The following is a 26,126-nucleotide window of genomic DNA, read 5'->3' on the forward strand; positions in this document are numbered from 1 at the left end:
GTAGCACTCTGCTCAGACATGTCTGTTAAATAACAATCAGGCAAGAAGACCCATTTGTTCTTGTTGCCTCTGTTTCCATACCTAAATGGAACAGAACATTTTAATAACTGCCCACTTTTTTTTTGGTTGGAAAATTAGCACTGCATACAATACTCTATAAAATGCATTTTTAGTGATTTTTGTGTACATCCTGTATTTGTGCAATGTACTCGTGACTGTTCACAGGGAGACCTGGGAAAACCCAGAGATTTGTACAAGGCGCTTTACTTCACAGGAAGATCTGTAAATCTTGTGATATTTTTTTTTCTTTCCTTTTTGAAGAACTTTACTTTTTAATATAAATCTTCCTTTGTAATCGTCTCTAGAAATGTATCTGACCCTGCATTTCAAGTTCATTCCTTTTGGTCATTATTCACTAGGTTCATGGGGAAAAAAAATATAAGAGCAAGAAAACTGTGATCGTTAAATTCGTGGGCCCAGCAGTCTGACTCTCAGTTTTGTCGCTCTTTCTTCTTGGGAGTCCTGGGGCTTGAACTCAGGGCTAAGCTCACACTTGCTAAAGTGGTATATGCTAGAACTGCGCTGCCCATCCAGCTCTTATTTTTCAGGCTAGGGTCTCTCTTCCCACCAGGGGCATGCCTGATCCCAGATCCACCCTCTTTGAGACTACCTGTAACACTGGGATGACAGTCATGCATTGCTGTGCCCATTTCCTTTCTGTGCAGAGAGCCATCGATGTTTTTTTCCCCCTGCCTGTGCTGGCCGGGCCCATATTCCTGTCAATCACCTGTAGTTTGAGATGTCAGACACATACCATTGTGCCCAGTTATGGGTTAAGAATAGTTCTCGTTGGGCTGGGAAGGTGGCTCAGTGGTAGAGCACTTGCCTTGCATGCATGAAGCCCTGGGTTCGATTCTTCAGTACCACATAAGCAGAAAAAAGCTGGAAGTGGCGCTGTGGCTCAAGTTGGTAGGGTGCTAGTAGCCTTGAGCTGAAGAGCTGAGGCACAGCCCCTAGACCCAGAGCTCAGGCCCACGACCAGCAAAAAAAAAAAGAATAGTTCTTGTGAACTTTTCTGCCCTGCCTAGCCTTCAATCACAATCCTCCTGTTTTCCACCTCCCAAGGAGCTAGGATTATAGAGTAAGTAAGCTACCAATGCCCAGCTCTGATTTATTTTTCATCACTGCCTGAGAGACGGGGTCTACAGACGCAGGGCAAACTTCGGATGTGGAGGGATGCAGCGGGAGGCATCGCACAGTCTCATTACCCACTACGCTCCACTGTCCCAGGGCTCTCCTTTTGCTCATACATTTATCAACTACAGCAAGAAAAGGCTCCTGCATCCTCCCTGTTGATCAGGTTCTCAAAGCAGGGAAGGTAAAGCCTGGACATCTAGCAGGGTCTGAGGATCATTTTTAGAAAAAATACACAAAACTGGCAAGAGGAGAATGTCACAAAGAAGGAACACTGCATGGGTCTCAAAAGCAAAAGGAGAACAAAGAAGACACACAGCCCTTCAAACTGTACTCAAATGCTTTTACATTCCGCGTGAATTTCAGGGGAAGGAAAAAGAAAGACGTAGGATCTTCAAAAGTGAAACTCCGTTGTGAACAATTGTCCTGCATGAATTCAGACAGTATTTGTATTATTGTAGGGACAAAGGCTCAGAGGGCAGAGTTCATCTTTGTGCACAAGGAAGTGTTTCTGTAATGTTTCCCCCTGTGGACTGAGGATACCACGTGCAGCATATCCAATTACAGTGTCATTCATTAACCTAGGTTAATCTCTACAAAGAACTCAAAGTCCAGTTCACCGAGAAGTTCATGCCAGTCTTTAGTTTATCTTACAGAAAGAAAGAAGCCAATAAAACCTAGATAGGGAAAAAAAAAAGAAGAAGAAGAAAGGAATAAATGTGAAGGAAATTAGTAATAGTAAAAAGAAAAAAATCTTAGCTACTTAGGAGGCTGAGATAGGAGGATTGTGGTTTAAAGCCAACCAGAGTAAGAAAAGACCCAGAGACTCTTATTTCCAATTAACTACGAAAAAGCCAACAATGACACTGTGGCTCAAGTGGTAGAGTGCTAGCCTTGAGCAAAAGAGCTCAGGGACAGCACCCATGCCCTGAGTTCCATCTCCAATACTGGCACATACACAAAAAAATATACTGTTTCATTCCTGAAGAGTGATATCAATGAAAATAACGTATTTACTGTTCCTCATGCATACCAATCTTATTGAATGCTTCTTGTAGTTCCTCAAGCTCCTCCCGAGAGATGGTGGTGGCACTGTTTTCCATTCTTGGGCAGGAAAGGCTTTTTCAGGCCCTTCTTCAGATCTAGGAGAAAAAAAAAAAGCAATGTCATAAAGAGAATGTTTTAAGGTGGGCCATCCATGGCTCATGCCTGTCATCCTAGCTACTCAGGAGGCTGTGATCTGAGGATCGCAGTTCAAAGCCAGCCTGGGCAGGAAAAAAATGAGACTCTTATCTCCAATGTACCACCAAAAAACCGAAAGTGGCGCTGTGGCTCAAAGTGGTAAAGTGCTTGCCTTGAGCTGAAGAGCTGAGGGACAGCACCCAGACCCTGAGTTCAAGTCCTACACCCGACAAAAAGAAAGAAAGGAAGAGAACATTAAACCATGGTAACAGCCAGAGAAAGAGCATCTGGAGCTGAGCAAGAATAACTTGGGTCTCTTTGTAATGTTCTACCAGTCTACAAGGCCAACAATAACTATGAGTCAGCTACCTTTGCTCACCCTGTGTTTATAAGGCACCAACTTTCCTCCCAGGATACAATTCTCATTTACACTCCACCCCACTATTTCGGTAAAAGAAGCCTTTCAAGTTTGAGAAAAGTCTCGCAATGACACATAGGAAGGATGAAGTCTGAAGGTCACACTTCAAAACCCTGAGTGACATCCACAGAAAGGGGACGTTCGAGTCAGCACATCTGGAGAAATAACCCTGCCATTTCTACACGGTTCCCCTTCCCTGCATGACGTGACCCCCCTCCCCCCCCCCCCCGGGCCAGCGGACCTTGCTAACTCTGAGTACATGAGAAAAATGAAAAGGGAAAAACAAAGATGTACAAGTAGGCTGTAAGAAAACAAGAAGGCGAGGTTGGGATATGTAGCGAACTGCGGGAGAAAAACGTTTCCCAAAGAACATTAAGATAACCCATGATCTCACTACCTAGAAAGATCACGTCATAGCCTTTTGATATCATCTTCAGGTGGGTACATTTCAGGGAGGGGGGTGAAAAGGAAGAACATTATATAACTTTTTCTTTTTTTTAATTCTTTTTTTCCCACCCCTTTGGTGCCAGTATTGGGGCTTGAACTGAAGACCTGGCTTGAATGTAGCTTTCCCATTGAAGGCTTGGTACCGTACCACTTGAGCCATAGCTCCACTTGTGGCATTTTGGTGGTTAACTGGAGACAGTTTCTTGAAGTTACTTACTGGTTTCAAATGATGATCCTCAGATCTCTGAGGCTGGGATTACAGGTGTGGCCCACAGTGCCTAGCCTTAGCAGGATTTTTAAGGACAACCCCATAGATCAGAAAAAACTTCTGTTTCTGTCATCATTTTCTTTGTAAGCTTTGTGGTGGTGGTTACCTTGCCTGTCCTTGCCCCTGCTCACGACCGGTTTTTTCTCTTTCTTGCTGCAAGTTTTAAAAATAGTGGTCCAATTTTAGCACTGGCGTTACACAGAAAGGCTGTAAATTAACAGTTCTGGTATTGACCTTGCATTTGAAATGAGAAAAATAAGACTAGGACTTTATTCTTTGGCCATGCCTATTCAAATGTATGGAATTCATTAACTTAAAATGATTTTATTTTCCTATAAATGGGCAGAATCAATATGGAAACTTGTCGAATAGAGCAATTTACCCATAATACTTTGTAAAGAAGAGAAAGTCCTCGACGACACTTTTTTTTCTAGAGGGTTCTAAGGTATTTCCGCTGGTTGGTAACTCTGCAGATGTCTGGGTCCTCTCCCCTTCTTTGCAAGTCACTTTTTTATTCACAATCTCACTGAGATCTAGTGACTGGGCTGAGCAGGAAAAGCACCAAGTCTAGTATAGATAGATAGATAGATAGACAGGCAGACTGACCAACCGACAGAGAGACTATAGACAGACAGAGATAGATAGACACAATAAAGAGTGGCAGTTCTGGGACTCTAACTCAGGGCCTAGGTGCTGTCCCTGAGCTTCTCTCAAGGCTAGCATTCTACCACTTGAGCCACAGTGCCCCTTCTGGCTTTTTCTGTGTATGTGGTACTAAGGAATCGAACCTAGGACTGTTAAGGCAAAACACAAGTTAGCCACTTATGGGAAGGGACCACCCCAGTTACTGGAGAATAGACAGGTTGGTCAAGTTCCTGGAAAAAGCAGCTGTAGGGTCATAAACAGTTTAAAAATATAGTGTTGCCTACATCCTATGGTTAGTCTTCTATATCCCAACCAATGATCTGCTTGCTATGTATGATTTAACCAATTCTGTAATCACTAAGGAAAGCCCCTACCCTTATACTGGAAATGATTATGCCCTTAACCAATAAGCCTACCCTGAAACTTGCCCGCTGACCAATTATGTAGAAGCCTGCGAGCCTTAAGCCAATCGTGTAACTGCTAGGATGGAAACCCCCTCCTCTTGCTGGAAACCCTATAAGAACCCTGCTGAAGATGTGGCTGGGACTCTCAACTCTGACCTGCTGCGTTGGTGACGATTTTGAGTCCAGGCTCAAGCTTGCAATAAACGACTCTTGTGTACTTGCAATGGATTTGGCTCCTTGGTGGTCTTTGGGGGTCTGCAGCCTGGCACAACAGGACTTCATGCGTGCTAGGCAAGCGCTCTACCACTGAGCCCTATTCCCAGCCCCCCCCCTTTTTTTTTTTTAACTCACCTGCTAATTGCTGGCCTTCCTTCTGAATCTCTCAAATTTGTGTCAACTTTTTTCCTAACCCTTTTCTAATGGGGTTCATAACCCAGCCCCCCCATCCCTCCCTCACTGAACCCTCTAAGTTCTGGTGCTCCTGTCCCAACACTAGATGAACAAGGAAATGTGGCAGAGCAGAGGGCGTAGGAGGCCATCATCCTCTATGGAAATGATGTGAATTGTTTTACGGTACATTTTTGGGGGTGTCTGGAAAGCCCTTTGTTCCTGTGTTCTGTCTTATGTGTTACTGAGTCACAGGAAATCACACCATAGGGAGGTAGTGGCTCCACGGTAATTGCCTGAGGTGCGGAGTTTCTTGGAATGCACAGTTCAGTAGCAACATGAAACAGTATCTGGAGAGGACGGGAAGGTTTCTTTCTAGCCCAGAATTCCAACACTCGGAGTCACAGCAACCTGAGTGACACTCCCACTGGTGAAGCTTGAAGAGCCTGGGCAGGGACAGGGCTTGAACTTTCGCCGCCAAAGCACACACTGGCTTAAACTTGAAGTATTTCATTCTTTGCCCAGATACATCTAAAAGGTATTTTCAGGAGCTGAGAACTCTCAGGCATGTTGTTTTGTAAGCTGCATGATATGACTCTCTAACCTGTTGGGTTTGTTTTTTCCCCCCTTCCAGATTGTTTTGGCTCTTCAAGATCCCTTTTAATTCTGTCTGAATTTGAAACATTTTTTTTTCAATTTCTGAAGAAAAAAAAAAGTATCCTAGAACCATTATTGATCTTTGTCCTCCAATGAAATTAAATTATTTTGAAAAGAGTTTGGTCCTTTTCGGTATTGCTCTTTAGCTTTGTTAGGCATGTCCAGAGGGACATTTAGTCTAGGGCAGTGGTTCTCAGCCAGGGGAAAAAAATCTGGCAATGTTCAAAGCCTTTTTGTTTTTTAGTCGGTATAGGGCTTGAACTCAGGGCCTGAGTACTATCCCTGAGCTCTTTCTGCTCAAGATTAGCGTTCTACCATTTTGAGCCACAGCTCCCCTTCCAATTTTCTGGTGGTTAACTGGAGATAACTGAACCACAATCCTCTCAGCCTCCTAAGTAGCTAGGATTACAGAGGGGAGCTACCAGTACGTGGCTCTTTAAAAAAATATATATTATTTTTAAGGTGTTGTATAGAGGAGTGTCAGTTCTTCAGTCAGGTAATGAGTACATTTCATTTTTTAGACAATATCACCCCTTACTTGGTTTTCCCCCTCCAGGACACTGGTACTATAATCCTGGCTACTTGGGAGGCAGAGACAAGAGTACTGCAGTTCAAGACCAGCTGAGACACAAGGAAAACAAAACAAAACAAAACACTATCAAGATCCTGTCTCACAGAATATGCCAGACAGAGGAGGTGAGTTTTGTCAGTGTGCGCTGGAATGCATGCAAAAGTAACAACGAAGACTTCCTTTGCATAGCTAATGCATGCCAGAAGAATGGATAGAAGGGAGGGAGGGTGGGTGGGAGGGAAGGAGGGAGGGAAGAAAAACCAGACACCCAGCTCTGCAGAAGGCAGGGGTTAGGAGGATCACGGTCCAAGGCTGGCCTGGGCAAAAGTGTGAGACCTTGGCTGCAAAATAAATAAAAAGTGCTGTGGGCGTGGTTCAGGTGATCCAACACTTGCCTGGCAGGTGCAAGGCCTGAGTTCAAACCTGGGCACTGAGAATAAAATAAAGGAAGAGAGGACAGGTAGAGAGAAAGGGAGGGACAGGAAAGGAAGAAAAGCACCTAAGGCCAAACACCGAGCTGCAGAGGTGTCCTTATTACAGAGAACGTTGAATCGCAGCATTTCTCTAGCACTGAAGTGAGGAACTATGGGAGAGTTCATTATCACCATGGCTAAGACTCCATCCTCCTCTACCGCCTCTACCACATGACCCACACATTTGTTGGCTTCCAGGCTGGCTGGTAGGATCAGGCACTATTCCTGGTGCGGTGTGAGTGACCAAGCACATTGTTTCTAATCCTTCCAGAAAGTTCTTTCCCAGGTCTCTGGGTGGGTTTGTTCACACAAAAGTGCTAATCAGAGCTCCACTGATTATGGAAGTGATTACCAGCGCCTAGCACATCCAGTCTTCTTGTAGTAGATTTAAAGTTTCAGGGCTTGTCCCGTGTCAGTAGCTCACGCCTGTCATCCTAGCTACTCCAGGAGGCTGAGATCTGAGGATGGCGGTTCGAAGCCAGCTGGGCAGGAAAGTCCATTAAGACTCTTTCTTCAATTAATCACAGAAAATGCTGGAAGTGCTGTGGCTCAAGTGGTAGAGTGCTTGCTAGCCTTGAGCATGTAAAGGAGTCCACAGCACCCAGGCCCACAGTTCAAGCCCCAGGACCGAGAGAAAAAAATTAAAAAGTTCCAGGGTTTGTGTTCTATGATCCATTTTGATTTTGTACAAGTTGAGATGATCTCCTGCACATGAATAATTGGTTTCGGCCCAATTTAAACATGGAATTTGCTGGTGTTTCATTGGCACCTTCCACATGAAGCATAATAGCAATGCTATGCACCTTACTGAACCTGCGTTTGGACTGTGATCAGTCACACACAGTTGAATTATCTTTCCTTTTTTTTTTTTTTTAAAGGATGTTCAAATTAGACCCTGGGAGTGGTATATGCACAACACGTTTTCCCCTAATGGGGGTACTAAGCAATTTTAACAGCTAAGGTAACAGGACGTTGCCACCATTTGTGTCTAACGGCTGGTGACAGTCCCTGGTCAATCCCCTGGGATGTCTGAACACATATGAAAGGAAAGAAAAAGACAGGAACCTTGATTCTAACAGAAGAACAGGGTCAGAAGTAGGCAGAATTTTTTTTTTTAAATAATTCTTTGTATCATTCCACATTAGAAATTCTGAGATTCAGCCAGGGCGCTGGTGGCTCATGCATATAATCCTGGCTACTCAGGAGGCTGAGATCTGAGGATCATGGCTCAAGATCAACCCAGGTAGGAGAGTCTTTGAGACTCTTATCTCCAATGAACCGTCTAATTAGCCAGAAGTGGACCTATGGCTCAAATTGGTAGAGTGCTAGCCCTCAGCAAAAGAAGCTCAGGGGCAGCACCCAGGCCCGGAGATCAAGCCCCAGGACTGATACAAGCAAACCAAAAATGTCAACTGGAATCTCAACTGACATTTAGATTGGGGGGGGGGGGGGGAGGGGGAAATCCTAGGCCAGCAGCACTTGGTGGAATATTCTAGAGTTTGAGCTACTTGGCTGGGCAGGGTGCACTCATCCCTGGGGGTTACCCTGGCCTCCGCAGCTCGCGTTACCGGACCCTTAGCAACATCCGCATTCACAGCCCTGACTTGTAAATGCCTGCAAAAGCCCACGTCATTAATAACATCTGTAGCTATGCACAGTAACACGGTAAGCGACTCCAGTATCAAGCTCCAGGCTCCGGGCTGCAAGCTGATATCCACGGAGGCTCATAAAGGAATATTATCTCTGGGCCCTGCTGAAACACAATGGAGGCTCTGGTTGCCTGTCAGGAGCTCAAGGGGACCACCTTTGTTGGACTCCAGGGCCTGGTTCAAAGCCAAAGAAGTTTTTTGTTTGTTGCTTTTTTAAACTGTGGGATTTTTCTACGGCCTCCACTTGCCAGGACTAACTGGTCCGAGTGTGTTGTTTTTGTTTCTTTGGGCATGACTCCTGCAAATGAATTTAGAGGGTACATGGACGCCCGAAGTAGACACCCAGTCCTAACTCTCTGCTTGGCTGACAGAAGGCGGATCACGCACAAAGGCAGCACTGAGCTTGTTAGAAGCTGGCCCAGTCTAAGAAAATGCAGGAGCCCTTCTTTCTTGCCCCAAAGATCTCTTCAAGTTGCCTATGATATCAGATGCCAAGTTTCCTCGACATGCATCATTCAAAAGCTTCTTAGCTCTACCTGGGCCTTGGCAACTGCTCGTTTTCTGCTTTACCAAGAAAATAGTGAGAAGGACAGTAGCCAGGGTGGCCGGCGCTGAGGAGGGCGAGGGCAGACTTGGAGTCTCACTTAGAAACTATGAAAATTGCTGCAAGGAGGTGAGCCGAGCAGGCGTGTGTCATTGATAAAGGAAACTTCTGGAAGATGTAAGTTCTGCCCCCAAATTTGGCAAAACAGTGGAAGAGAGCTTTAATTACACACATGCATGCACACACGCACACATCCACATATTCCACGTAACATAGTAAAAACTGTATTCAATCACCAGCATTTCCCAAATAATGTATATCCATGGTTGATAAGAAAATCAGGCTCCAAGCCAGGTACCAGTGGCTCACGCCTGTCATCCTAGCTACTCAGGAGGCTGAGATCTGAGGATCCTGGTTTAAAGCCAGCCAGGAAAGGAAAGTCCATGAGTCTCTTACCTCCAATGAATGACCAGAAAACCAGAAGAGGAGCTGTGGCTCAAAGTGACAGAGTGCTATCCTTGAGCACAAAACTCAGGGACAGAGCCCAGGCCCTGAGTTCAAGCTCGACAACCAACAACAAGAACAAGATAGAAAGAAAGGAAGAAAGAAAGAAAGAAAGAAAGGAAAGAAAGAAAGAAAATCAAAGTCTAGCTAGTGCTGGTGGCTCACGCCTATAATCCTAGCTATTCAGGAGGCTAAGATCTAAAGATCACAGTCCGAAGCCAGCCTGGGCAGAGAAGTCCATGAGACGTTTATCTCCAATTATGGAAACTACCAAAGAGCCAGAAGTAGAACTGTGGCTCAAGTAGTAGAGAGCTAACCTTGAGCTAAACATAAGGCCTGAGTTCAGGCTCCAGGACCAGAACAAAACAACATAAATAAATAAAAGTCTAATGAAGAATTAATGAGTTGAAGTTTTGGGTTTTTTTTTTCTTTTTTTTTTTTTTTTTTTTGCCCAACCCTGAATAAACCAGAACTTCCTTTCTGATCTCACAAGTAGTGCCAGTGGGAAAGAAATTCCTTCAAGCCAAGGGAAAGGAGGAGTTCTGAATCCTGCGGCCCTGAACTTGAGGTTGCTCTGATCCTTCAAAGCCACCAGCAGTTAATACAAGAAGGCATTCCACTGGAAGTACCAAGAGGCCGTGTCCCTAGTTGACCAGTTGTGCAGAGCTAGCCCCAGAAGCTGCCACAAGGCTGCTGCCAGGGGCTCAGGGAAAGAGCAATGTACCTGCTGCTGCTGCTGGCTTGTCTCTGGCTTTGGCGGGGAGCCAGAGAAACAATGGAAAGGATGGAAAACTCAGTTTCCCTATGCAGGGCTGGGTCTCCCTCTGGAAAGCAGCAGCCAGCTCCAAGGGTTGGAGCTCGAGGGTTTGGCCTCCACAGCAGCCTGAGTTCAGGCTCCAGGACCAGAGGGCTCCCAGCCCTCCCATATTATTTTTATGAAGATTCCATTGTTACTTTCATGTCAAATGACAATGCTGTTTCCATCATGCCAAAAAAATAAAAAAAAAAGATACTTTTAAGCAATTAAGCATACCTGAGGTGCCTAGAAAGAATTAGAGAATGTTATGCTAAAAAAAATACATAATAAGGGCTGGGAAGGTGGCTCAGTGGTAGAGCTCTTGCCTTGCATGCCTGAGGCCCTGGGTTCAATTCCTCAGCACCACATAAGCAAAAAGAAAAAAGCCAGAAGTGGCGCTGTGGCTCAAGTGGTAGAGCGCTAGCCTTGAGCTGAAGAGCTGAGGGACAGCGCCCAGGCCCAGAGTTCAGGCCCCATGACCAGACCCCCCCCCCCCAAAAAAAAAAAAAACATAATAAAAGAAATGAGTTCTATATGAGACTGAGTGTTTTTAGTCACTGGGCTAATTTCAAGAAAATCTGTTGTTGTTGTTGTGTTGTTGTTGTTGGCCATGGGCCTGAACTCTGGGCTTGGGCACTGTCAGCTCTTCAGCTCAAGGTGAGCACTCTACCATGTGAGCTACAGCTCCACTTCTGGCTTTTTTCTGTGTATGTGGTGCTGAGGAATGGAACCCAGGGCCTTGCGCATGAGAGGTAAGCGCTCTACCCCTGAGCCTGCTTCCCAGCCCCCAAGCAAAGATTTTTTTTTTTAAACCAACTAATTGGCAGCACTGTATCAAATTCTGTGGATTAAAGCAAGAACAAAGGATCCACTACAAACCATACCCCGCTTCCCCAGAGGGGCTGGTCCCTGAAGAGGAACTACCCGGCCATCCTTACAACACCTCCATAAAAGCAAAGAAGGGGTGTCACCGTGCCGCTTCACAAAGTGAAAAGAAAAGTTAAGGTCAAAGTTAGGGACCAGGGGAAACCAGAAAGTGCACAGCAGACGATCTTATTTATGTGGAATTCTAGAAAATAGAAACGAATCGATGGTGCCTAAGGGCCGATCAATGGTAGGCTGGAGCCCAGGGACCAGGCAAGGAACAGCATGTCCCCTTGAAGGACAAGAGTCAACTTTTCGGGTGGTGATCTACCAGTCTACTGTGATTATTTTATGGGTGGGAGCAGCTGTCGGAACATGACTAATGGTCGGCTGTGTAATACCCACATTATAATCCTCTGAGATACCTAGATCATAATAAATGCGGAAAATACACACATTAGCTAAATATTTAAAGAGTTCCTGGCTACCTAGCAGGCAGAGCTCAGGAAGATCATTCACACAGAGATCAGGAAGGTCAGCTCAGGCAAAAACTTAAAAACAAAACAAAACAAAGCCCACCTCCCCCAATAGCTGGGTGTGAAGTTAGGAGCCTATCATCCGAGCTGGGAAAGGAAGGGTAAATAGGAGGATTAATGTCCAGGCCAAGTGGGCAAAAAGCATGACCTTATTCAAAGAATAACCTGAGCAAATGGGCTGAGGGGTTGTGGCTCAAGTGGTAGAGTGGCTGGTCCTGCAACTGAAAGGCCCTGAGTTCAATTCCCAGTCATGGAGAGAGGGGACATCTGTAGCAACATTGTTCATCCCAAGCAGAAGAGAAAAGGCTGTGCCCATCAAGTGACAAACGGAGTATTGGACACGGGACTCGGTGCCTTACACTTGCAAGGCAGGAAGGAGCTCTACTACTTGAGCCATGCCTCCTGCCCTCCTTTTGCCTAGACTATTTCCAAGGTAGGGCTTAATGCGAGGCCTGGTCTTCGATCCTCCTGTTTGTACTTTCGGTGTGTTGCTGGGGATGATGGTTTCGTGCCACTGTGTGCGGCCATGATGCTTCCCCCGTAGCTGGAATGGCAGGTATACCCCATGACGCCCAGCCATTCTTTTGAGATGGAGTCTCCTGAACAGCTGTTTTGTTTTGTTTTACTTTTGTGGCCCAGGCTAGCCTGAAACCACATCCTCTGTTCTTCATCTCCAAAGTAGTTAGGGTTACAGGCCTGAGCCACTGCATCCGAATGATAAGTACATTTTTGTTAATGCCATATATCCTCAAAATGGACTATTATGGCCACAAAAAATAAATACGGATGTATGCTAGAATATGAGGAATTTTGAAAATATCACGTGAAATAAGCTGACCACAACAAGGCCACAAATGACATTTCTTTGAAATGTCAAGAGTGGGCAGATTTAGCGGGGCTCAGGAGTTGCTATTTGTAATACTAGCCATGTAGGAAGCAGGGGTTGGGGAAGATGTCGTTTCAAAGCCAGCCTGGGACAGAGGTTTCCAAGACCCCATATCTCAACTAATAATAATAAAAGAAGATGGGTATATTGGTTCATACCTGTCATCCCAACTACAGGAGGATGGTATATTAGGCCAGCTCTAGTTAAAAAAAAAAAAAAGCAAGACCTCATTGTAAAAATAAGTAAATCAAAAAGAGCTGGGGGCTGGGAATCTGGCTCAGTGGTAATGTGCTCACCTAGCATGCAGGAAGCCCTGGGTTCGATTCCTGAGTACCACATACACAGAAAAAGCCGGAAGTGGCACTGTGGCTCAAGTGGTAGAGTGCTAGCCTTGAGCAAAAGAAAGCTCAAGGACAGTGCCCAGGAGCTGAGTTCAAGAACAAGGACTGTCCAAAAAAAAAAAGAGCTAAGGACATGGTTCAAGTGTTTGTACTTAAGCCTGTAGAGGAAGGACAAGGCCCTGAGTTCAAACTCCAGTACCACCAAGAATAAATAAACTGCTATCAAGAAAACAGTGCAGGCTGTGGTCTAAGACCCAGAGCGGACAGCACTAAACCTATATATATCTCCATGCTTTTCCTGTACATACATACCAATGACGGGATGCAAGCTACAAATCAGGCACGGTAAGAGGTGAACAGTCATGACCAACATAATGAAATCATTATGATAGGCCATCACGGAAGCTGCGTGAGCGTGGTCTCTCCCCGTCACCACCTCTGCCCAAGGGACAGGGTAGAGCTGGGACAAGAATGGGCGAGGTGCGGCAAGGTGAGCTGACCACTGATGCCCAACAAGCCCCCGTTGAGCAGCACATGAGGAGTCGCCTTGGTTATCGGACTGATTGCCATTCTTCAATGCGTTTGGGCTCAAGGTGATGTTCTGAGTGATGTGCAACTTAACACTCAGCACCTATCTCTGACATTCGCCTCTTCTCTTCGCAGTTTTGTAAAAACAAGGCCCCCCGCGCTACCCTCCTAACCCCTGCACCATGGATCATGCAGCTCACACCTGTAATCCTAGCTATTTGGGAGGATGAGATCTGAGGATGGAGGTTTGAAGCCAGCCCAGGCAGGAAAGTCTATGAGACTCTGATCTCTAATTAACCACCAAAAATGCTGGAAGTGGAGCTGTGGCTCAAGAGGCAGAGTGCGAGCCTTTAGTGAAAAAGCTAAGGGACAGTGCCCAGGCCCTGAGTTTAAGCCCCAAGACTGGCGCACACACACACACACACACACACACACACACACACAATTTCAATTTTCCCCCCTCTGAGCCAGAAAAAAAAAAGAAGAAAATAATCAGTGGTTGGAAAAGCACCAGTTTCCTACGGCAGAGACCCTGTGTCTGTCTTGGCTATTACTGTAATCCCAATGCTAAACTCTGATCATTTTTTTGTATGTAAGCCCCAGTCTTGGGACTTGAACTCAGGGTCTGGGCGCTGTCCCTGAGCTTCTTTTTGCTCAAGGCTAGCACTCTACCACTTGAGCCACGTGCCACGTCTGGCTCTTTCTGACCAGTTTAATGGAGATAAGTCTCAAAGACTTTCCTGCCCTGAGTGGTTTTGTATATAGTTTTTTTTTTTTTTTTTTTTTGTCGGTCGTGGGGCTTGAACTCTGGGCCTAGGCGTTGTCCCTCAGCTCTTCAACTCAAGGCGAGCGCTCTACCACTTGAGCTACAGCGCCACTCCCTGAGTGGCTTTGAACCATGATCCTCATATCTCAGCCTCCTGAGTACCTAGGATTATAGGCGTGAGTTGCCGAGCCCGGCTTAACCCCGACCTTTTTTTTTCTTTCTTTTCAAGGATTGGAACGAGAACACACAGGGATGAGCTCTATCTCTGCTATTTCCAAGTTGAGGGACCACAGGCAGGCAAGTCAATCTGGAAGTCTTGGCCACGTAGTGGCGAAAAGCAGCAAGGTGGAGTCCCTTAGTCCCTTCCTGCTTCTCCTCCAGGCTCTGCTTTTCTATTCCCTCTCCAGTCTAATCATCAAAGGTTCCTTCCTCACAGGGAGAACCATCATAGGCTTGGACTCTCCAACCTCGGCTGAGGGCTGAGGCCACAGGCTATGGACTGCAGATGGCTGCGCTTTCCAATGCCCTGACGCTCTGACGCTCGCTCGGCTGGACTAAGTGTGCAGAGGTTTTTGCTTTTGTGGGGGTTTTTGGTCAGATTATCTTTCCCACAGATAGTAATCTTTGTTTTACCAAGACTGTCTGCAAATAATAAACAGGATCCAGGAAAGGGCTGTTGCTGTTGCCTTTCCAAAATTAATTCACTCTCATGACTACTTTTGCTTTAAAAAATAATAGTAATAACAACCTTGACCTCACGGCCTAGGCACTGTCCCTGAGCTTCTTTTGCTCCAGGCAGCTCTCTACCCCTTGAGCCTCACTTCTGGCTTTTTGATGGTTCACTGGAGATCAGGGTTCCCAAGGGGCTTTCCTCTCCAGGCTGTCTTGAACCCTGATCCTCAGATCTCAGCCCCCTGAGTAGCTAGGATAAAGGCATGAGCCACTGGGTGCCAGGCTCATCCCTGTGGATTTTGTGAGCTGCATTTCATGGCTGGCACCTCGAGGAACTGATAGTTCTTAACTCGGTGAGAACTAGGCTCCTGTTGGCTTCGCGCTGAGGATCCACAGCTGTCCTGGGAGCTAAGGTGGGAAGAAAACAGAAGGCAGGGAGCTTCATCAGAATAGAATTCCCAGAGACCTCTCCACTGAGCCTGAGATTTTTCTGGTTGGTTCTGGAAGGTTAGAAACCCTACACTTGAAATTTAGACTAAAGCTTCAATGATATACTTTCTTGGTATTATCTGTACCCCCCTAAAGCCCCCCCAAACCTCCACTTCCCCCAATTACCAAAGACTCATACTAAAACCCTCAGCAGACTCATCTGTCAAACCTCAAAATTCTGGTTTGCATGAATTTGCATCAGGAAACAAGATATTTATCACCCAGGACCAACCCAAAGAAGGAACGTTGTGGCCATGGTGTTTCAGATGACAGAGTAGAATGACCCAGACGGGTGGCGGTGCCTGCCAAGGGCCTTGCCCCTTTGGGTCCATTCCCAACTCGCTTTTCTTTGATGTCAACCATGTGATCTGCATTCTGAGACCAACCCCTGACGGCAGCCTGTACGTTCCGGGGTTCCAATTGCTCGGATTACTGTTGGTTTGAGGCCCTGGGGCTGCCTGCGTCCACCTGGGGTCTGACCCCTGGGATCTGAGCAGACAGTGGGGAGAAAGGTCAGGTACACTGTGGAGATCGAGGCTTGCCTTCACCCTAAGAGCCTCAAGAGAGTAGCCGCGACTGGAGCGGAGCCGTCAGCCCTGGACCCACCTCTCCCATACCCAGCCAGATATCAGGGCAGCTGAGATAGGAAGGATAGAAAACGGGGCAGCCCACGAGCACTGCAGGCGGGCTGACGATTTCTGGCCTTTCTCTCCCTCTTCTCCCCCTGTGCCCCCCAGGTCCTCTTTCCTGGGCTTTTGTTGTTTTAGGTCAGCCCTGGGGCTTGAACTTGGGGCCTGGGTGCTGAGCTTTCATGCTCAAGGCTAGCACTTCACCATTTGAGCAACAGCTCCATTTCTGGATTTTTCTGTGAGCCACCAGCGCCTGGCCCCCTCGGGTATTTTGAGTCAACCATACTGCCAAGCCCTGGCTTTCTTTCTATCATAAAGAAGCACATCACACACACACACACACACACACACACACACACACACACACACACACACCTTCAAAAACAAAAGACCATCCTTCCTCTTTTATGTGTGTTCAGCTGAGGTCATTAGCAGGAGGCAAGGTCTCTGTGCCATGAGCTATGAATCAAATATTCTTATGGTTTTACAACTGTGAGCTGCTCAGAAAAATTCACTCATAAAACCTCAGTCTATTATAAAGTTGAAAGTCCTTTAGCCAGCTGGACTTTATGAACAAAGCTATCTCTAGTGCTCCTAGAAAGCATTTTCTGATTTAAAAAAATGCATGCCTTATAAAAAGAGGATGCCAGACTGTTCGCAATAGCTAGGATATGGAAACAACCTAGATGCCCCACCACAGATGAATGGATCCAAAAATTGTGGTATCTATACACAATGGAATATTATGCAGCCATTAGAAATGACAAAATAATGGCATTTGCAGGGAAATGGATGGAGCTAGAAGGAATCATGTTGAGCGAGGTAAGCCAAGAACGAAGAGATAAACGGTACATGGTCTCCCTGATAAGTGGATGCTAAATCCAAAATGTTAGGTGATACGACAAAACTAACAGGACTTAAGAAACAAAGAACTCCCGCTCATCTGGTTGAACCACTACTAAATATCCCCATTCTGCTGATCACAAATATGGTATATAACATGTGAACACTGTTATATATTACAGACTGTGGTAGACAATTTGCTCCAGGGAAGTTAGAATAAACTTGTGACTTTGAAATTACGTAATCACTTAATCACAATCAAAAAAAAAAAAAAGAACCTCGGGGAAGGGAGGGAGGGAAGGGATGGTAGGGGGAAAACAATGGAGGGGGTAACAATGTTCAAGAGGAAGTGTACTCATTACCTCACTCATGTAACTGTAACCCTCTGTATAGTATCTTTACAATTAAAAAAAAAGAGGATGCCAGGTGCTAGTGGCTCACGCCTGTCATCCTAGCTACTCAGGAGGCTCAGATGTGAGGATCGCAGTTCAGAGCCAGCCCGGGCAGGAAAGTCCATGAGACTCTGATCTTCAATGAACTTCCAAAAAAAAGTGTTAGCTGTGGTTCAAGTAGTAGGGCACCAGCCTTGAGCGAAAAAGCTAAGGGATAGTGCCCAGGCCCTGAGTTCAAGCCTAATACCAGCACAGAAAGAGAAAGAGAAACAGAGAGACAGAGACAGAGACAGATACAGAGAGATAGAGACAGGGAGATAGAGACAGAGAGACAGAGACACAGACAGACAGAGAGTTAGAGACACTTTCCTAATAATTTAACCCTTCATCCTACCTACCCACCATTTTAATAAAATGCCATTTGTCTTTGTAGAAACCACATGACAGGGTACATGCATGAGACACAGAACACGCATGCATGCACACTCGTACACACACACACACACGAGTCAAATCAGCCAACTAGAAAAGAAATAAGACGAGGAAAGACACACAGCCTCAAGCTTCTGGTGACCCGGTAGCCAAGTTCCCAACAGTCAAAGCTGTGTAATCATTTTATAACCCATAAATCCACACGCAACACAAAAGCCTCCTTTCTCCCTGCAGATGCGTCACACACACACACCCATCCACCATGAACATACTACCTCAGAACTCAATGCCAAAAGGAGCTTCAGGATGTAATGAACAGAAGGTGTAGGCCCCACACTGACCGCACGGGGAGGGGTGAAGCAAACAAAGAATGTTGCCGGGTACAGCAGCTCACACCTGTAATCCCAACTACTCAAGAGCTACTGAAATCTGAGGACTGTAGTTTGAAGCCAACCTGGGCAGGAGAGTCCGTGAGACTCATTTCCAGTTAACCCACCAAAAAGACAGCTGTGGAGGTATGACTCAAGCGGTAGAGTGCTAGCCCGGAGCAAAGAAACCTCCAAGAATCCAAGACCTAGAATCGGCACCAGAAGTAAGAATGTCTTCGAGGTTGAGCAGCACAAGTGGACTGACTCTTCACCAGGAGAGGGGCCTGCATCCCTTGCCAACTCCCTACACCATGCTGACCATCAAGTCTTGGGCCTGGCCCTGGGTGTGGACATCCCGTGACCCCCGGGGGGTAGGGGTGGGGTGGGAATCCACGGTGTGGCCACACCGCCCGCACTGCTTTCAGAACCCTGCCATTTTCTAGAGCCCTCGCCGTGGACGAGGTGTGTTCAGATGTGGGTGCTCCCCGGGAATTGAGGGGCTACAGTTCAACGGCCTCAGGTCCGGGATAGGGTCCCCCCCAAGAATCCAGCAAGAGTGGCGCTGTAGCTCAAGTGGTAGAGCGCTCGCCTTGAGCTGAAGAGCTGAGGGACAGTGCCCAGGCCCAGAGTTCAAGCCCCACGACCGACAAAAAAAAAAAAAAAAAAAGAATCCAGCAAGGCACAAAAGTGGACTCTAAAGATCACCCCCAGGGGAGGGGAAAATGACTTCCAAATCTCCAGAGGTACCCCACCATCACCACCACCCCATCACGCGCCCACCCCCTACACCCCAACAGAACCAAGGCCCACACCTAGCAACTGCTATCTTTAGCTTTATCTGGGCATCTAGAAATGCTTCAAAGGGAAAGGAGAGAAAGACACTAAAGCAATTACAAAATTAAAAAAAAAAGAAAAGGGGAAAATATCATCCTTATGGGTTTTTGTTTTTGTTGGTCGTGAGGCCTGAACTCTGGGTCTGGGCGCTGTCCCTCAGCTCTTCAGCTCAAGGCGAGCGCTCTACCACTTGAGCCACAGCGCCACTTCTGGCTTTTTCTGCTTATGTGGTGCTGAGGAATAGAACCCAAGGCCTCATGCATACGAGGCAAGCGCTCTACACTGAGCCACCTTCCCAGCCCCCCTTACAGTTTTGTTTTGCAGATCAAAGACTGGCTCCTAGATTTCCACAAGTTTTCCCAACTAACACAGTGTGGGTTATTTCATAAGCGGCGAGTCAGATCTCAGCTCTCTCACGAGCCTACAGGCCGGCTGTCTTTCAGATGGACTTTTTTTCCCTCTAAGCTTTAACTTTCCCACTTGCCCTATGAGGGTGCTCTATAAAGAAGCTGCGTGCTTGTGGCACATGCCTGTCATCCTAGCTACTCAAAGTCTGAGGATGATGCTTCAAAACCAGTCTAGGCAGACAAGACAAAAAAGAAAAAAAAAAACACAAAAAACCCAGAAGTTGAACTGTAACTCAAGTGGTAGAGCACCATGAACAAAAAAGCTAGAGGAGAGAGTCCAGGCCTAAAGTCCAAGCTCTAGTACCAGCGTGCATGTGCATGCGAGCACACACACAAACACACATAATTCAGGATTGCTTTGAGAAAGTTACGCCCTTTAGTCCTTTCCCCAGAAGGTACATGCTCTTTGGGTATTTTTAAGTAAATTAGATATTAATTTCAACATACTGCTGGATTTTGCACTTGCCCGATCACTTTGCAATAATGTCTTGCTATAAAAACACATACAGGGGGCTGGGAAGGTGGCTCAGTGGTACAGCGCTTGCCTTGCATGCCTGAGGCCCTGGGTTCGATTCCTCAGCACCACATAAGCAAAAAGAAAAAAGCCGGAAGTGGCGCTGTGGCTCAAGTGGTAGAGCGCTAGCCTTGAGCTGAAGAGCTGAGAGACAGCGCCCAGGCCCAGAATTCAGGCCCCACGACTGGGAGCACCCCCCCCCCCCAAAAAAAAAAGAACCACATACACACAAGAAGATAATTGCTAGGCGCTGGTGGTTCATACCTGTCATCCTAGCTACTCAAGAGGCTGAGCTCAGAGGATCGTGGTTCAAAGCCAGCCTGGGCAGGAAAGTCTGTGAGACTCTTATTTCCAATGGACACCAGGAAACTGGAAGTGGCATTGCTGCTCAACATGGTAGAGGACTAGCCTTGAGCAAAAGAGTTCAGGGACAGTGCACAGGCTGAGTTCAAGTCCCGTGACTGACAAAAAAAGAATCATCCTTTTTACCAGGTCATCCCTTCCTTTCCATTCTGTCAACCATCTTAAGTTCTTTGTGTGTGGGGGGGGAGGGGGCAAAGTGGGGAGCTAGTAATACTGGATTTGAACTCAGGTCCTCTTTTGTGCTTACGAGGCAGGTGCTCATTACTTCTGAGCCACGCTTCCAGTCCCAGCTTTGTTCTTTTTTGCACTGGGTATGTTTTAAGATAAGGTCTTGCTTTCTGCCTTGGTTATTCACTTGGACCTCAATCTACATATTTTTTGCTTCCCGCTATTGTTGGGAATGACCGGTATGCACCCCTTTACTTCTCCCTGCCATAAGAGCGGGTCCAAAGGAAGATAATAAATCACAGTGTACAACAACAACAACAACAACAAAGTGCCAGCCAATGACACAACACCAGGAGGTTTTGTTTTGATTTGCAAAGCAGCTATCTGCTGCTCTCTTCCAAATAAATATATCCCAGAACACCTCTTCCACTGTGTTTTGGGGTTCACAAGCAGTGGCTCCTGCCTTGTTTTTGCACGTATGGTCTGATTATGACCCCCTTCTTTCAGTGTCTCACTCCCTGGCAATGCAGGATACTCTAAATATACTCTGCACCCACAGACTGGCCAGCCTGCCTGTGCCAAGCTAACCAGAGGCCTCTCCAGACTTGTTCTCAACTTTCTCGTGGGCAGATCATGGGTGCCCGGTCCCAGCTCTGCACACTCAATTGTGAATGGAGTGGTCACCCCTCTAGTATCTCTGTCCAGGGCAGAGACATTCTCCCATTGGTCACCAAACTTCCTCCTCTGGATGGGTCTCTTCTGATTGGCTCTCAACCCACAACGTTATGAACTGGTTGGTCCTGATTGGCAAGTCAAATGAGTCTTGGGACCAATGACCTTAAAAAGTAAGGGTTAGCCAGGTGTCATGGCCCAAATCTTTAATCTCAGTTTCTTAGGGAGACAGAGTCAGGATGATTGAGAGTTCTGGGCAAGTCTAGGGAACTATTATCAAGAGATTCTTAGCTCAAAAAAAAAAAATACAGCTGGGTGCCAGTGGCTCACGCCTGTCATCCTAGCTACTCAGGAGGCTGAGATCTGATGATCATGGTTCCCCAGGGCGGGAAAGTTTGTGAGACTCTTGTCTCCAGTTAACCTACCTAAAATAAATGGAGCTGTGGCTCAATGGAAAAGCACTAGCCTTGAGTGAAAAAGAATCTCAGGCAAAGGACTCAGCAGTAAGTTCAAGCCTCGGGACTGGCACAAAACAAAACATGAAAGGGCCTGGGGGCATGGCTAAAGCATAGAGTGCTGGCCAGCACAAGGCTCTGGCTTCAGTCCTCAATACTGCAAATAGGAAAAGTAAAGGTGAAGGAAGGGAGCTGGGAGCCAGTATTGGAGAACGGTGCATGACTCCCAGCTTTGACATGCACCAGGCTTAGGCAAGCCAATCTCAGTTCCTCCTGGGCCCAAGGAGAGAACAGAGCTACCTCTTGATTCCAGAATCGTTCCTGCCACCGAGCACACCGATATTCACTTATGCAGTACTGGACAGTGTCTGATACCACCTGCGTCACCTGGCTGCCATCTCACTGCTGCGATGAGGTGATGCCCCCATCGGGGAGGGAGGGAAGAAGAAAGGGAGGAAGAAGATAGGGAGGGAGGAAGGGAGGGAAGAAGGAAGGAGGGAGGGAGGGAGGGAAGAAGGAAGGAGGGAGGGAGGGAGGGAAGAAGGAAGGAGGGAAGAAGGGAGGGAAGGAGGGAGGGAAGAAGGAAGGAAGGGAGGAAGCGAGGGAGGGAGAAAAAGGCAAGGCAAGGAAAGGCCAGGCCAGGCCTCTAGGAAGGGACAACACCCTGAGCAACACCCTGTAGTCCTGCCTGGACACACACAACGAAGAACCTGCTGCATTGCCCAGACAGCAGAGGAGGGAAGGAAGAAGAAAGCTACATAAATACAACCGAACAGACAAGTGCCAAGATTACCAGCAAGACATGGCTTTAAAAAGAAATCCCTGAAATCAGGAACACGGTTCTGAGGCCCAGCCTGGCCGCTGCGTCACCCAACCTCTCCCCAGCCTCTCCGCTTTCTCCTTTGTAAACCGAAGCAGCTGAACTGGCTGACCTCAAAGGCCGCTCCGGCCCCGCGGCACGCCGACTGTCTATTATTTCTGCCATTAAAACATTTATCAGGGGTGTGAGGGAGGGAGGGGCTCCCCGTATTCCCTTTCCACGCTTCTCAGTCTGAACCTCACTTTTCCTTTTCCTAAACTTTCTCTCCTCCCCCCCCCCCCCCCCCCCCGTCCCCAACACAGATGTCACCATCCACCTACAGAGTGTCACTAAAGAAGGAGAAAGTCAAGGGGAAGAGGCTCTGAAGTTGCACTTCCGGCCAACCCAACGCCCCCCCCCCCCCAACCTGGATTTTTTTTTGCAGGGGGGGGGGAGCATAGGGCTTATGGTTTCTTCAAGATTTCTGTGTGGCACCAAACCGGCCTCACGCAAGTGAGAGCAAAGAGCCAGAGCAAAGAACCCTGGGTGTCAGCCGCCAACTGCGAGTGTGTGTGTGTGTGTGTGGTGTGTGTGTGGTGTGTGTGTAGTGTATGGTGTGTGTATATGGTGTGTGTGTAGTGTATGGTGTGTGTGGTGTGTGTGTATGGTGTGTGTGTGTATGGTGTGTGTGGTGTGTGTAGTGTGTGTGCAGTGGGTATGTAGTGTGGTGTGTAGTGTGTGCTATGTATGTGGTATGTGATGTGTAATGTGGTGTGTATGGTGTGTGTGTGTGGTACGTGTGTGGTACGTGTGTGGTATGTGTAGTGTGTGCTGTGTGTGCTGTGTTTGTGCTGTGGGTGTGTAGTGTAGTGTGTAGTGTGTGTGCTATGTATGTGGTATGTGATGTGTGTAGTGGTGTGTGTGTGTGTGTGGTGTGTGTAGTATGGTGTGTGTGGGGGGGTGAATAAAGAGGCCTTGAAGCCAGAGGTGGTGGTCCACACCTGTAAGTCCTAGCTCTTCAGGGGGATCAGGGTTCAAAGCCAAGCCGCTCCCACTCCCCCATCCCCAGGGAAGGGAAGCGCCTCAATTTCTCATCTGCAGCCAACCACACCAAACTTAAAGAAATTGGCATCTGTTTCATGCCACCCCCACCCCCTTCCCCCTACCCCATCCTACCCCCACCCACCCCATTACCCTCACCCCAACTCCACCCCACCCACCTAACCCCACCCCACCTCACCCCCATCACCCCAGCCCACCTCACACCCCATCACCCCCATACCACACACCCACCTCACACCCCATCCCACACACCCCCACCTCACCCCCCCACCACCCCACCTCACACCCCATCACCCCAGCCCACCTCACACCCCCCACCTCACACCCCTACCTTACACCCCACCTCACACCCCATCATCCCAGCCCACTTCACACCCCATCACCCCAGCCCACCTCACACCCCCACCTCACACCCCACCTCACACCCCATCACCCCAGCCCACCTCACACCCCCACCTCACACCCCACCTCACACCCCATCACCCCAGCCCACCTCACACCCCCACCTCACACCCCACCTCACACCCCATCATCCCAGCCCACTTCACACCCCATCACCCCAGCCCACCTCACACCCCCACCTCACACCCCCCACCTCACACCCCATCACCCCAGCCCACCTCACACCCCCACCTCACACCCCCACCTCACACCCCATCACCCCAGCCCACCTCACACCCCCACCTCACACCCCACCTCACACCCCATCACCCCAGCCCACCTCACACCCCCACCTCACACCCCATCATCCCAGCTCACCTCACACCCCCACCTCACACCCCATCATCCCAGCCCACTTCACACCCCCCACCTCACACCCCATCATCCCAGCCCACCCCACACACCCCACCTCACACCCCATCACCCCAGCCCACCCCAAACACCCCCACCTCACACCCCATCATCCCAGCCCACCCCACACACCCCCACCTCACACCCCATCACCCCAGCCCACCCCACACACCCCCACCTCACACCCCATCACCCCAGCCCACCCCACACACCCCCACCTCACCCCCCCCACCCCACCTCACACCCCATCACCCCAGCCCACCTCACACACCCCACCTCACACCCCCACCTCACACCCCCCACCTCACACCCACACCTCACACCCACCTCACACACCCCCACCTCACACCCCCATCACCCCACCTCACACCCCCACCTCACACCCCCATCACCCCACCTCACACCCCCCACCTCACACCCTCACCTCACACACCCTCACCTCACACCCCCACCTTACACCCTCACCTCACACACCCTCACCTCACACACCCCCACCTCACACCCCCATCCCACCTCACACCCACCTCACACACCCCCACCTCACCCCCACCCCACATCCCCACCTCGAACCCACCTCACACACCCCTACCTCACACTCCCACCACTCCCCACCCACCTCACACCCCCACCTCACACACCCCCACCTCACACCCACCTCACACCCCCACCTCACACACCCCCACCTCACACCCACCTCACACCCCCACCTCACACACCCCCACCACTCCCCACCCACCTCACACCCCCACCTCACACCCACCTCACACCCCCACCTCACACCCCCACCTCACACCCCACCTCACACCCACCTCACACCCCCACCTCACACCCACCTCACACCCCCACCTCACACCCCCACCTCACACCCCCACCTCACCCCCCATCATCCCAGCCCACCTCACACACCCCACCTCACACCCCCACCTCACACCCCCCACCTCACACCCACACCTCACACCCACCTCACACACCCCCACCTCACACCCCCACCTCACACCCACCTCACACCCCCACCTCACACACCCCCACCTCACACACCCCCACCTCACACCCCCACCTCACACCCACCTCACACACCCCCACCTCACACCCCCACCTCACACCCCCACCTCACACACCCCCACCTCACACACCCCCACCTCACACCCACCTCACACCCCCACCTCACACACCCCCACCTCACACCCACCTCACACCCCCACCTCACACACCCCCACCACTCCCCACCCACCTCACACCCCCACCTCACACCCACCTCACACCCCCACCTCACACCCCCACCTCACACCCCACCTCACACCCACCTCACACCCCCACCTCACACCCACCTCACACCCCCACCTCACACCCCCACCTCACACCCCCACCTCACCCCCCATCATCCCAGCCCACCTCACACACCCCACCTCACACCCCCACCTCACACCCCCCACCTCACACCCACACCTCACACCCACCTCACACACCCCCACCTCACACCCCCACCTCACACCCACCTCACACCCCCACCTCACACACCCCCACCTCACACACCCCCACCTCACACCCCCACCTCACACCCACCTCACACACCCCCACCTCACACCCCCACCTCACACCCCCACCTCACACACCCCCACCTCACACACCCCCACCCCCCATCCCCACCCTCGGCTCCAGGAAAAGCGTCCAGCCCGCCCGGCCGAGGCGCCCCGGCCCCGGCCCCGGCCCCGGCCCCGACGCGCAGCCCCGGCCGGCCGGGCGCCGCTCCCGAGTTCGCGCCGGAGCTTCCCGCGGGGCCGGGACGCAACTCGCGGCTCCCGCGGGGCAGCGCGACCCCTCGGCTTCACCCGGCGCCGCGGGCGCTCCCGCCGGCGCCCGCGCCCCGCGCCCCCGAGCCCGGCACCTGCGGCGGCCGCCGTCCCGCAGCTCCGGCTCCTCCGGACCCAGGCAGGCACCTGCCAGTCGCCCCCGGGCAGCGGCCGTCTCCCCAGGCGCTCGCGCCACCGCGCATGCTCCGCAGGCACCCGTTCCGGAGAACCGGACTCCGCCCTCCGAGCTTTGCCCGCGGCCACCTGCCCGCAGCGCTTGCGCCACGACGCATGCTCGGACCGCACCCGGTCCTCAGACTGGAGCCACCCGCCAGGTTTTGGCTGCAAACGCCCAAGGTAAGTAAGGGCCGGGGGCGGAGGGCGC

At 49.6% G+C, this 26,126-nt stretch overlaps 1 protein-coding gene across 1 annotated transcript in view; it reads right to left on the reverse strand.

Moving 5' to 3' along the window:
* Pls1 (plastin 1) overlaps nt 1-25,914 on the reverse strand; it is a 57,744-nt gene extending 31,830 nt beyond the window's left edge. Inside the window, exons 1-2 of the mRNA XM_042665704.1 lie at nt 25,837-25,914; nt 2,228-2,336 (exon numbers count right to left, since the gene is read on the reverse strand). Coding sequence (XP_042521638.1) covers nt 2,228-2,297 — 70 coding nt within the window. The 5' untranslated portion in view covers nt 2,298-2,336; nt 25,837-25,914. The remainder of the gene's footprint in view (nt 1-2,227; nt 2,337-25,836) is intronic.
* Nucleotides 25,915-26,126: the final 212 nt, after the last annotated feature.

This window comes from Dipodomys spectabilis, unplaced genomic scaffold, assembly GCF_019054845.1.
Source record: "Dipodomys spectabilis isolate Male_0828 unplaced genomic scaffold, ASM1905484v1 ptg000342l, whole genome shotgun sequence".
Lineage (NCBI taxonomy): Eukaryota > Metazoa > Chordata > Mammalia > Rodentia > Heteromyidae > Dipodomys > Dipodomys spectabilis.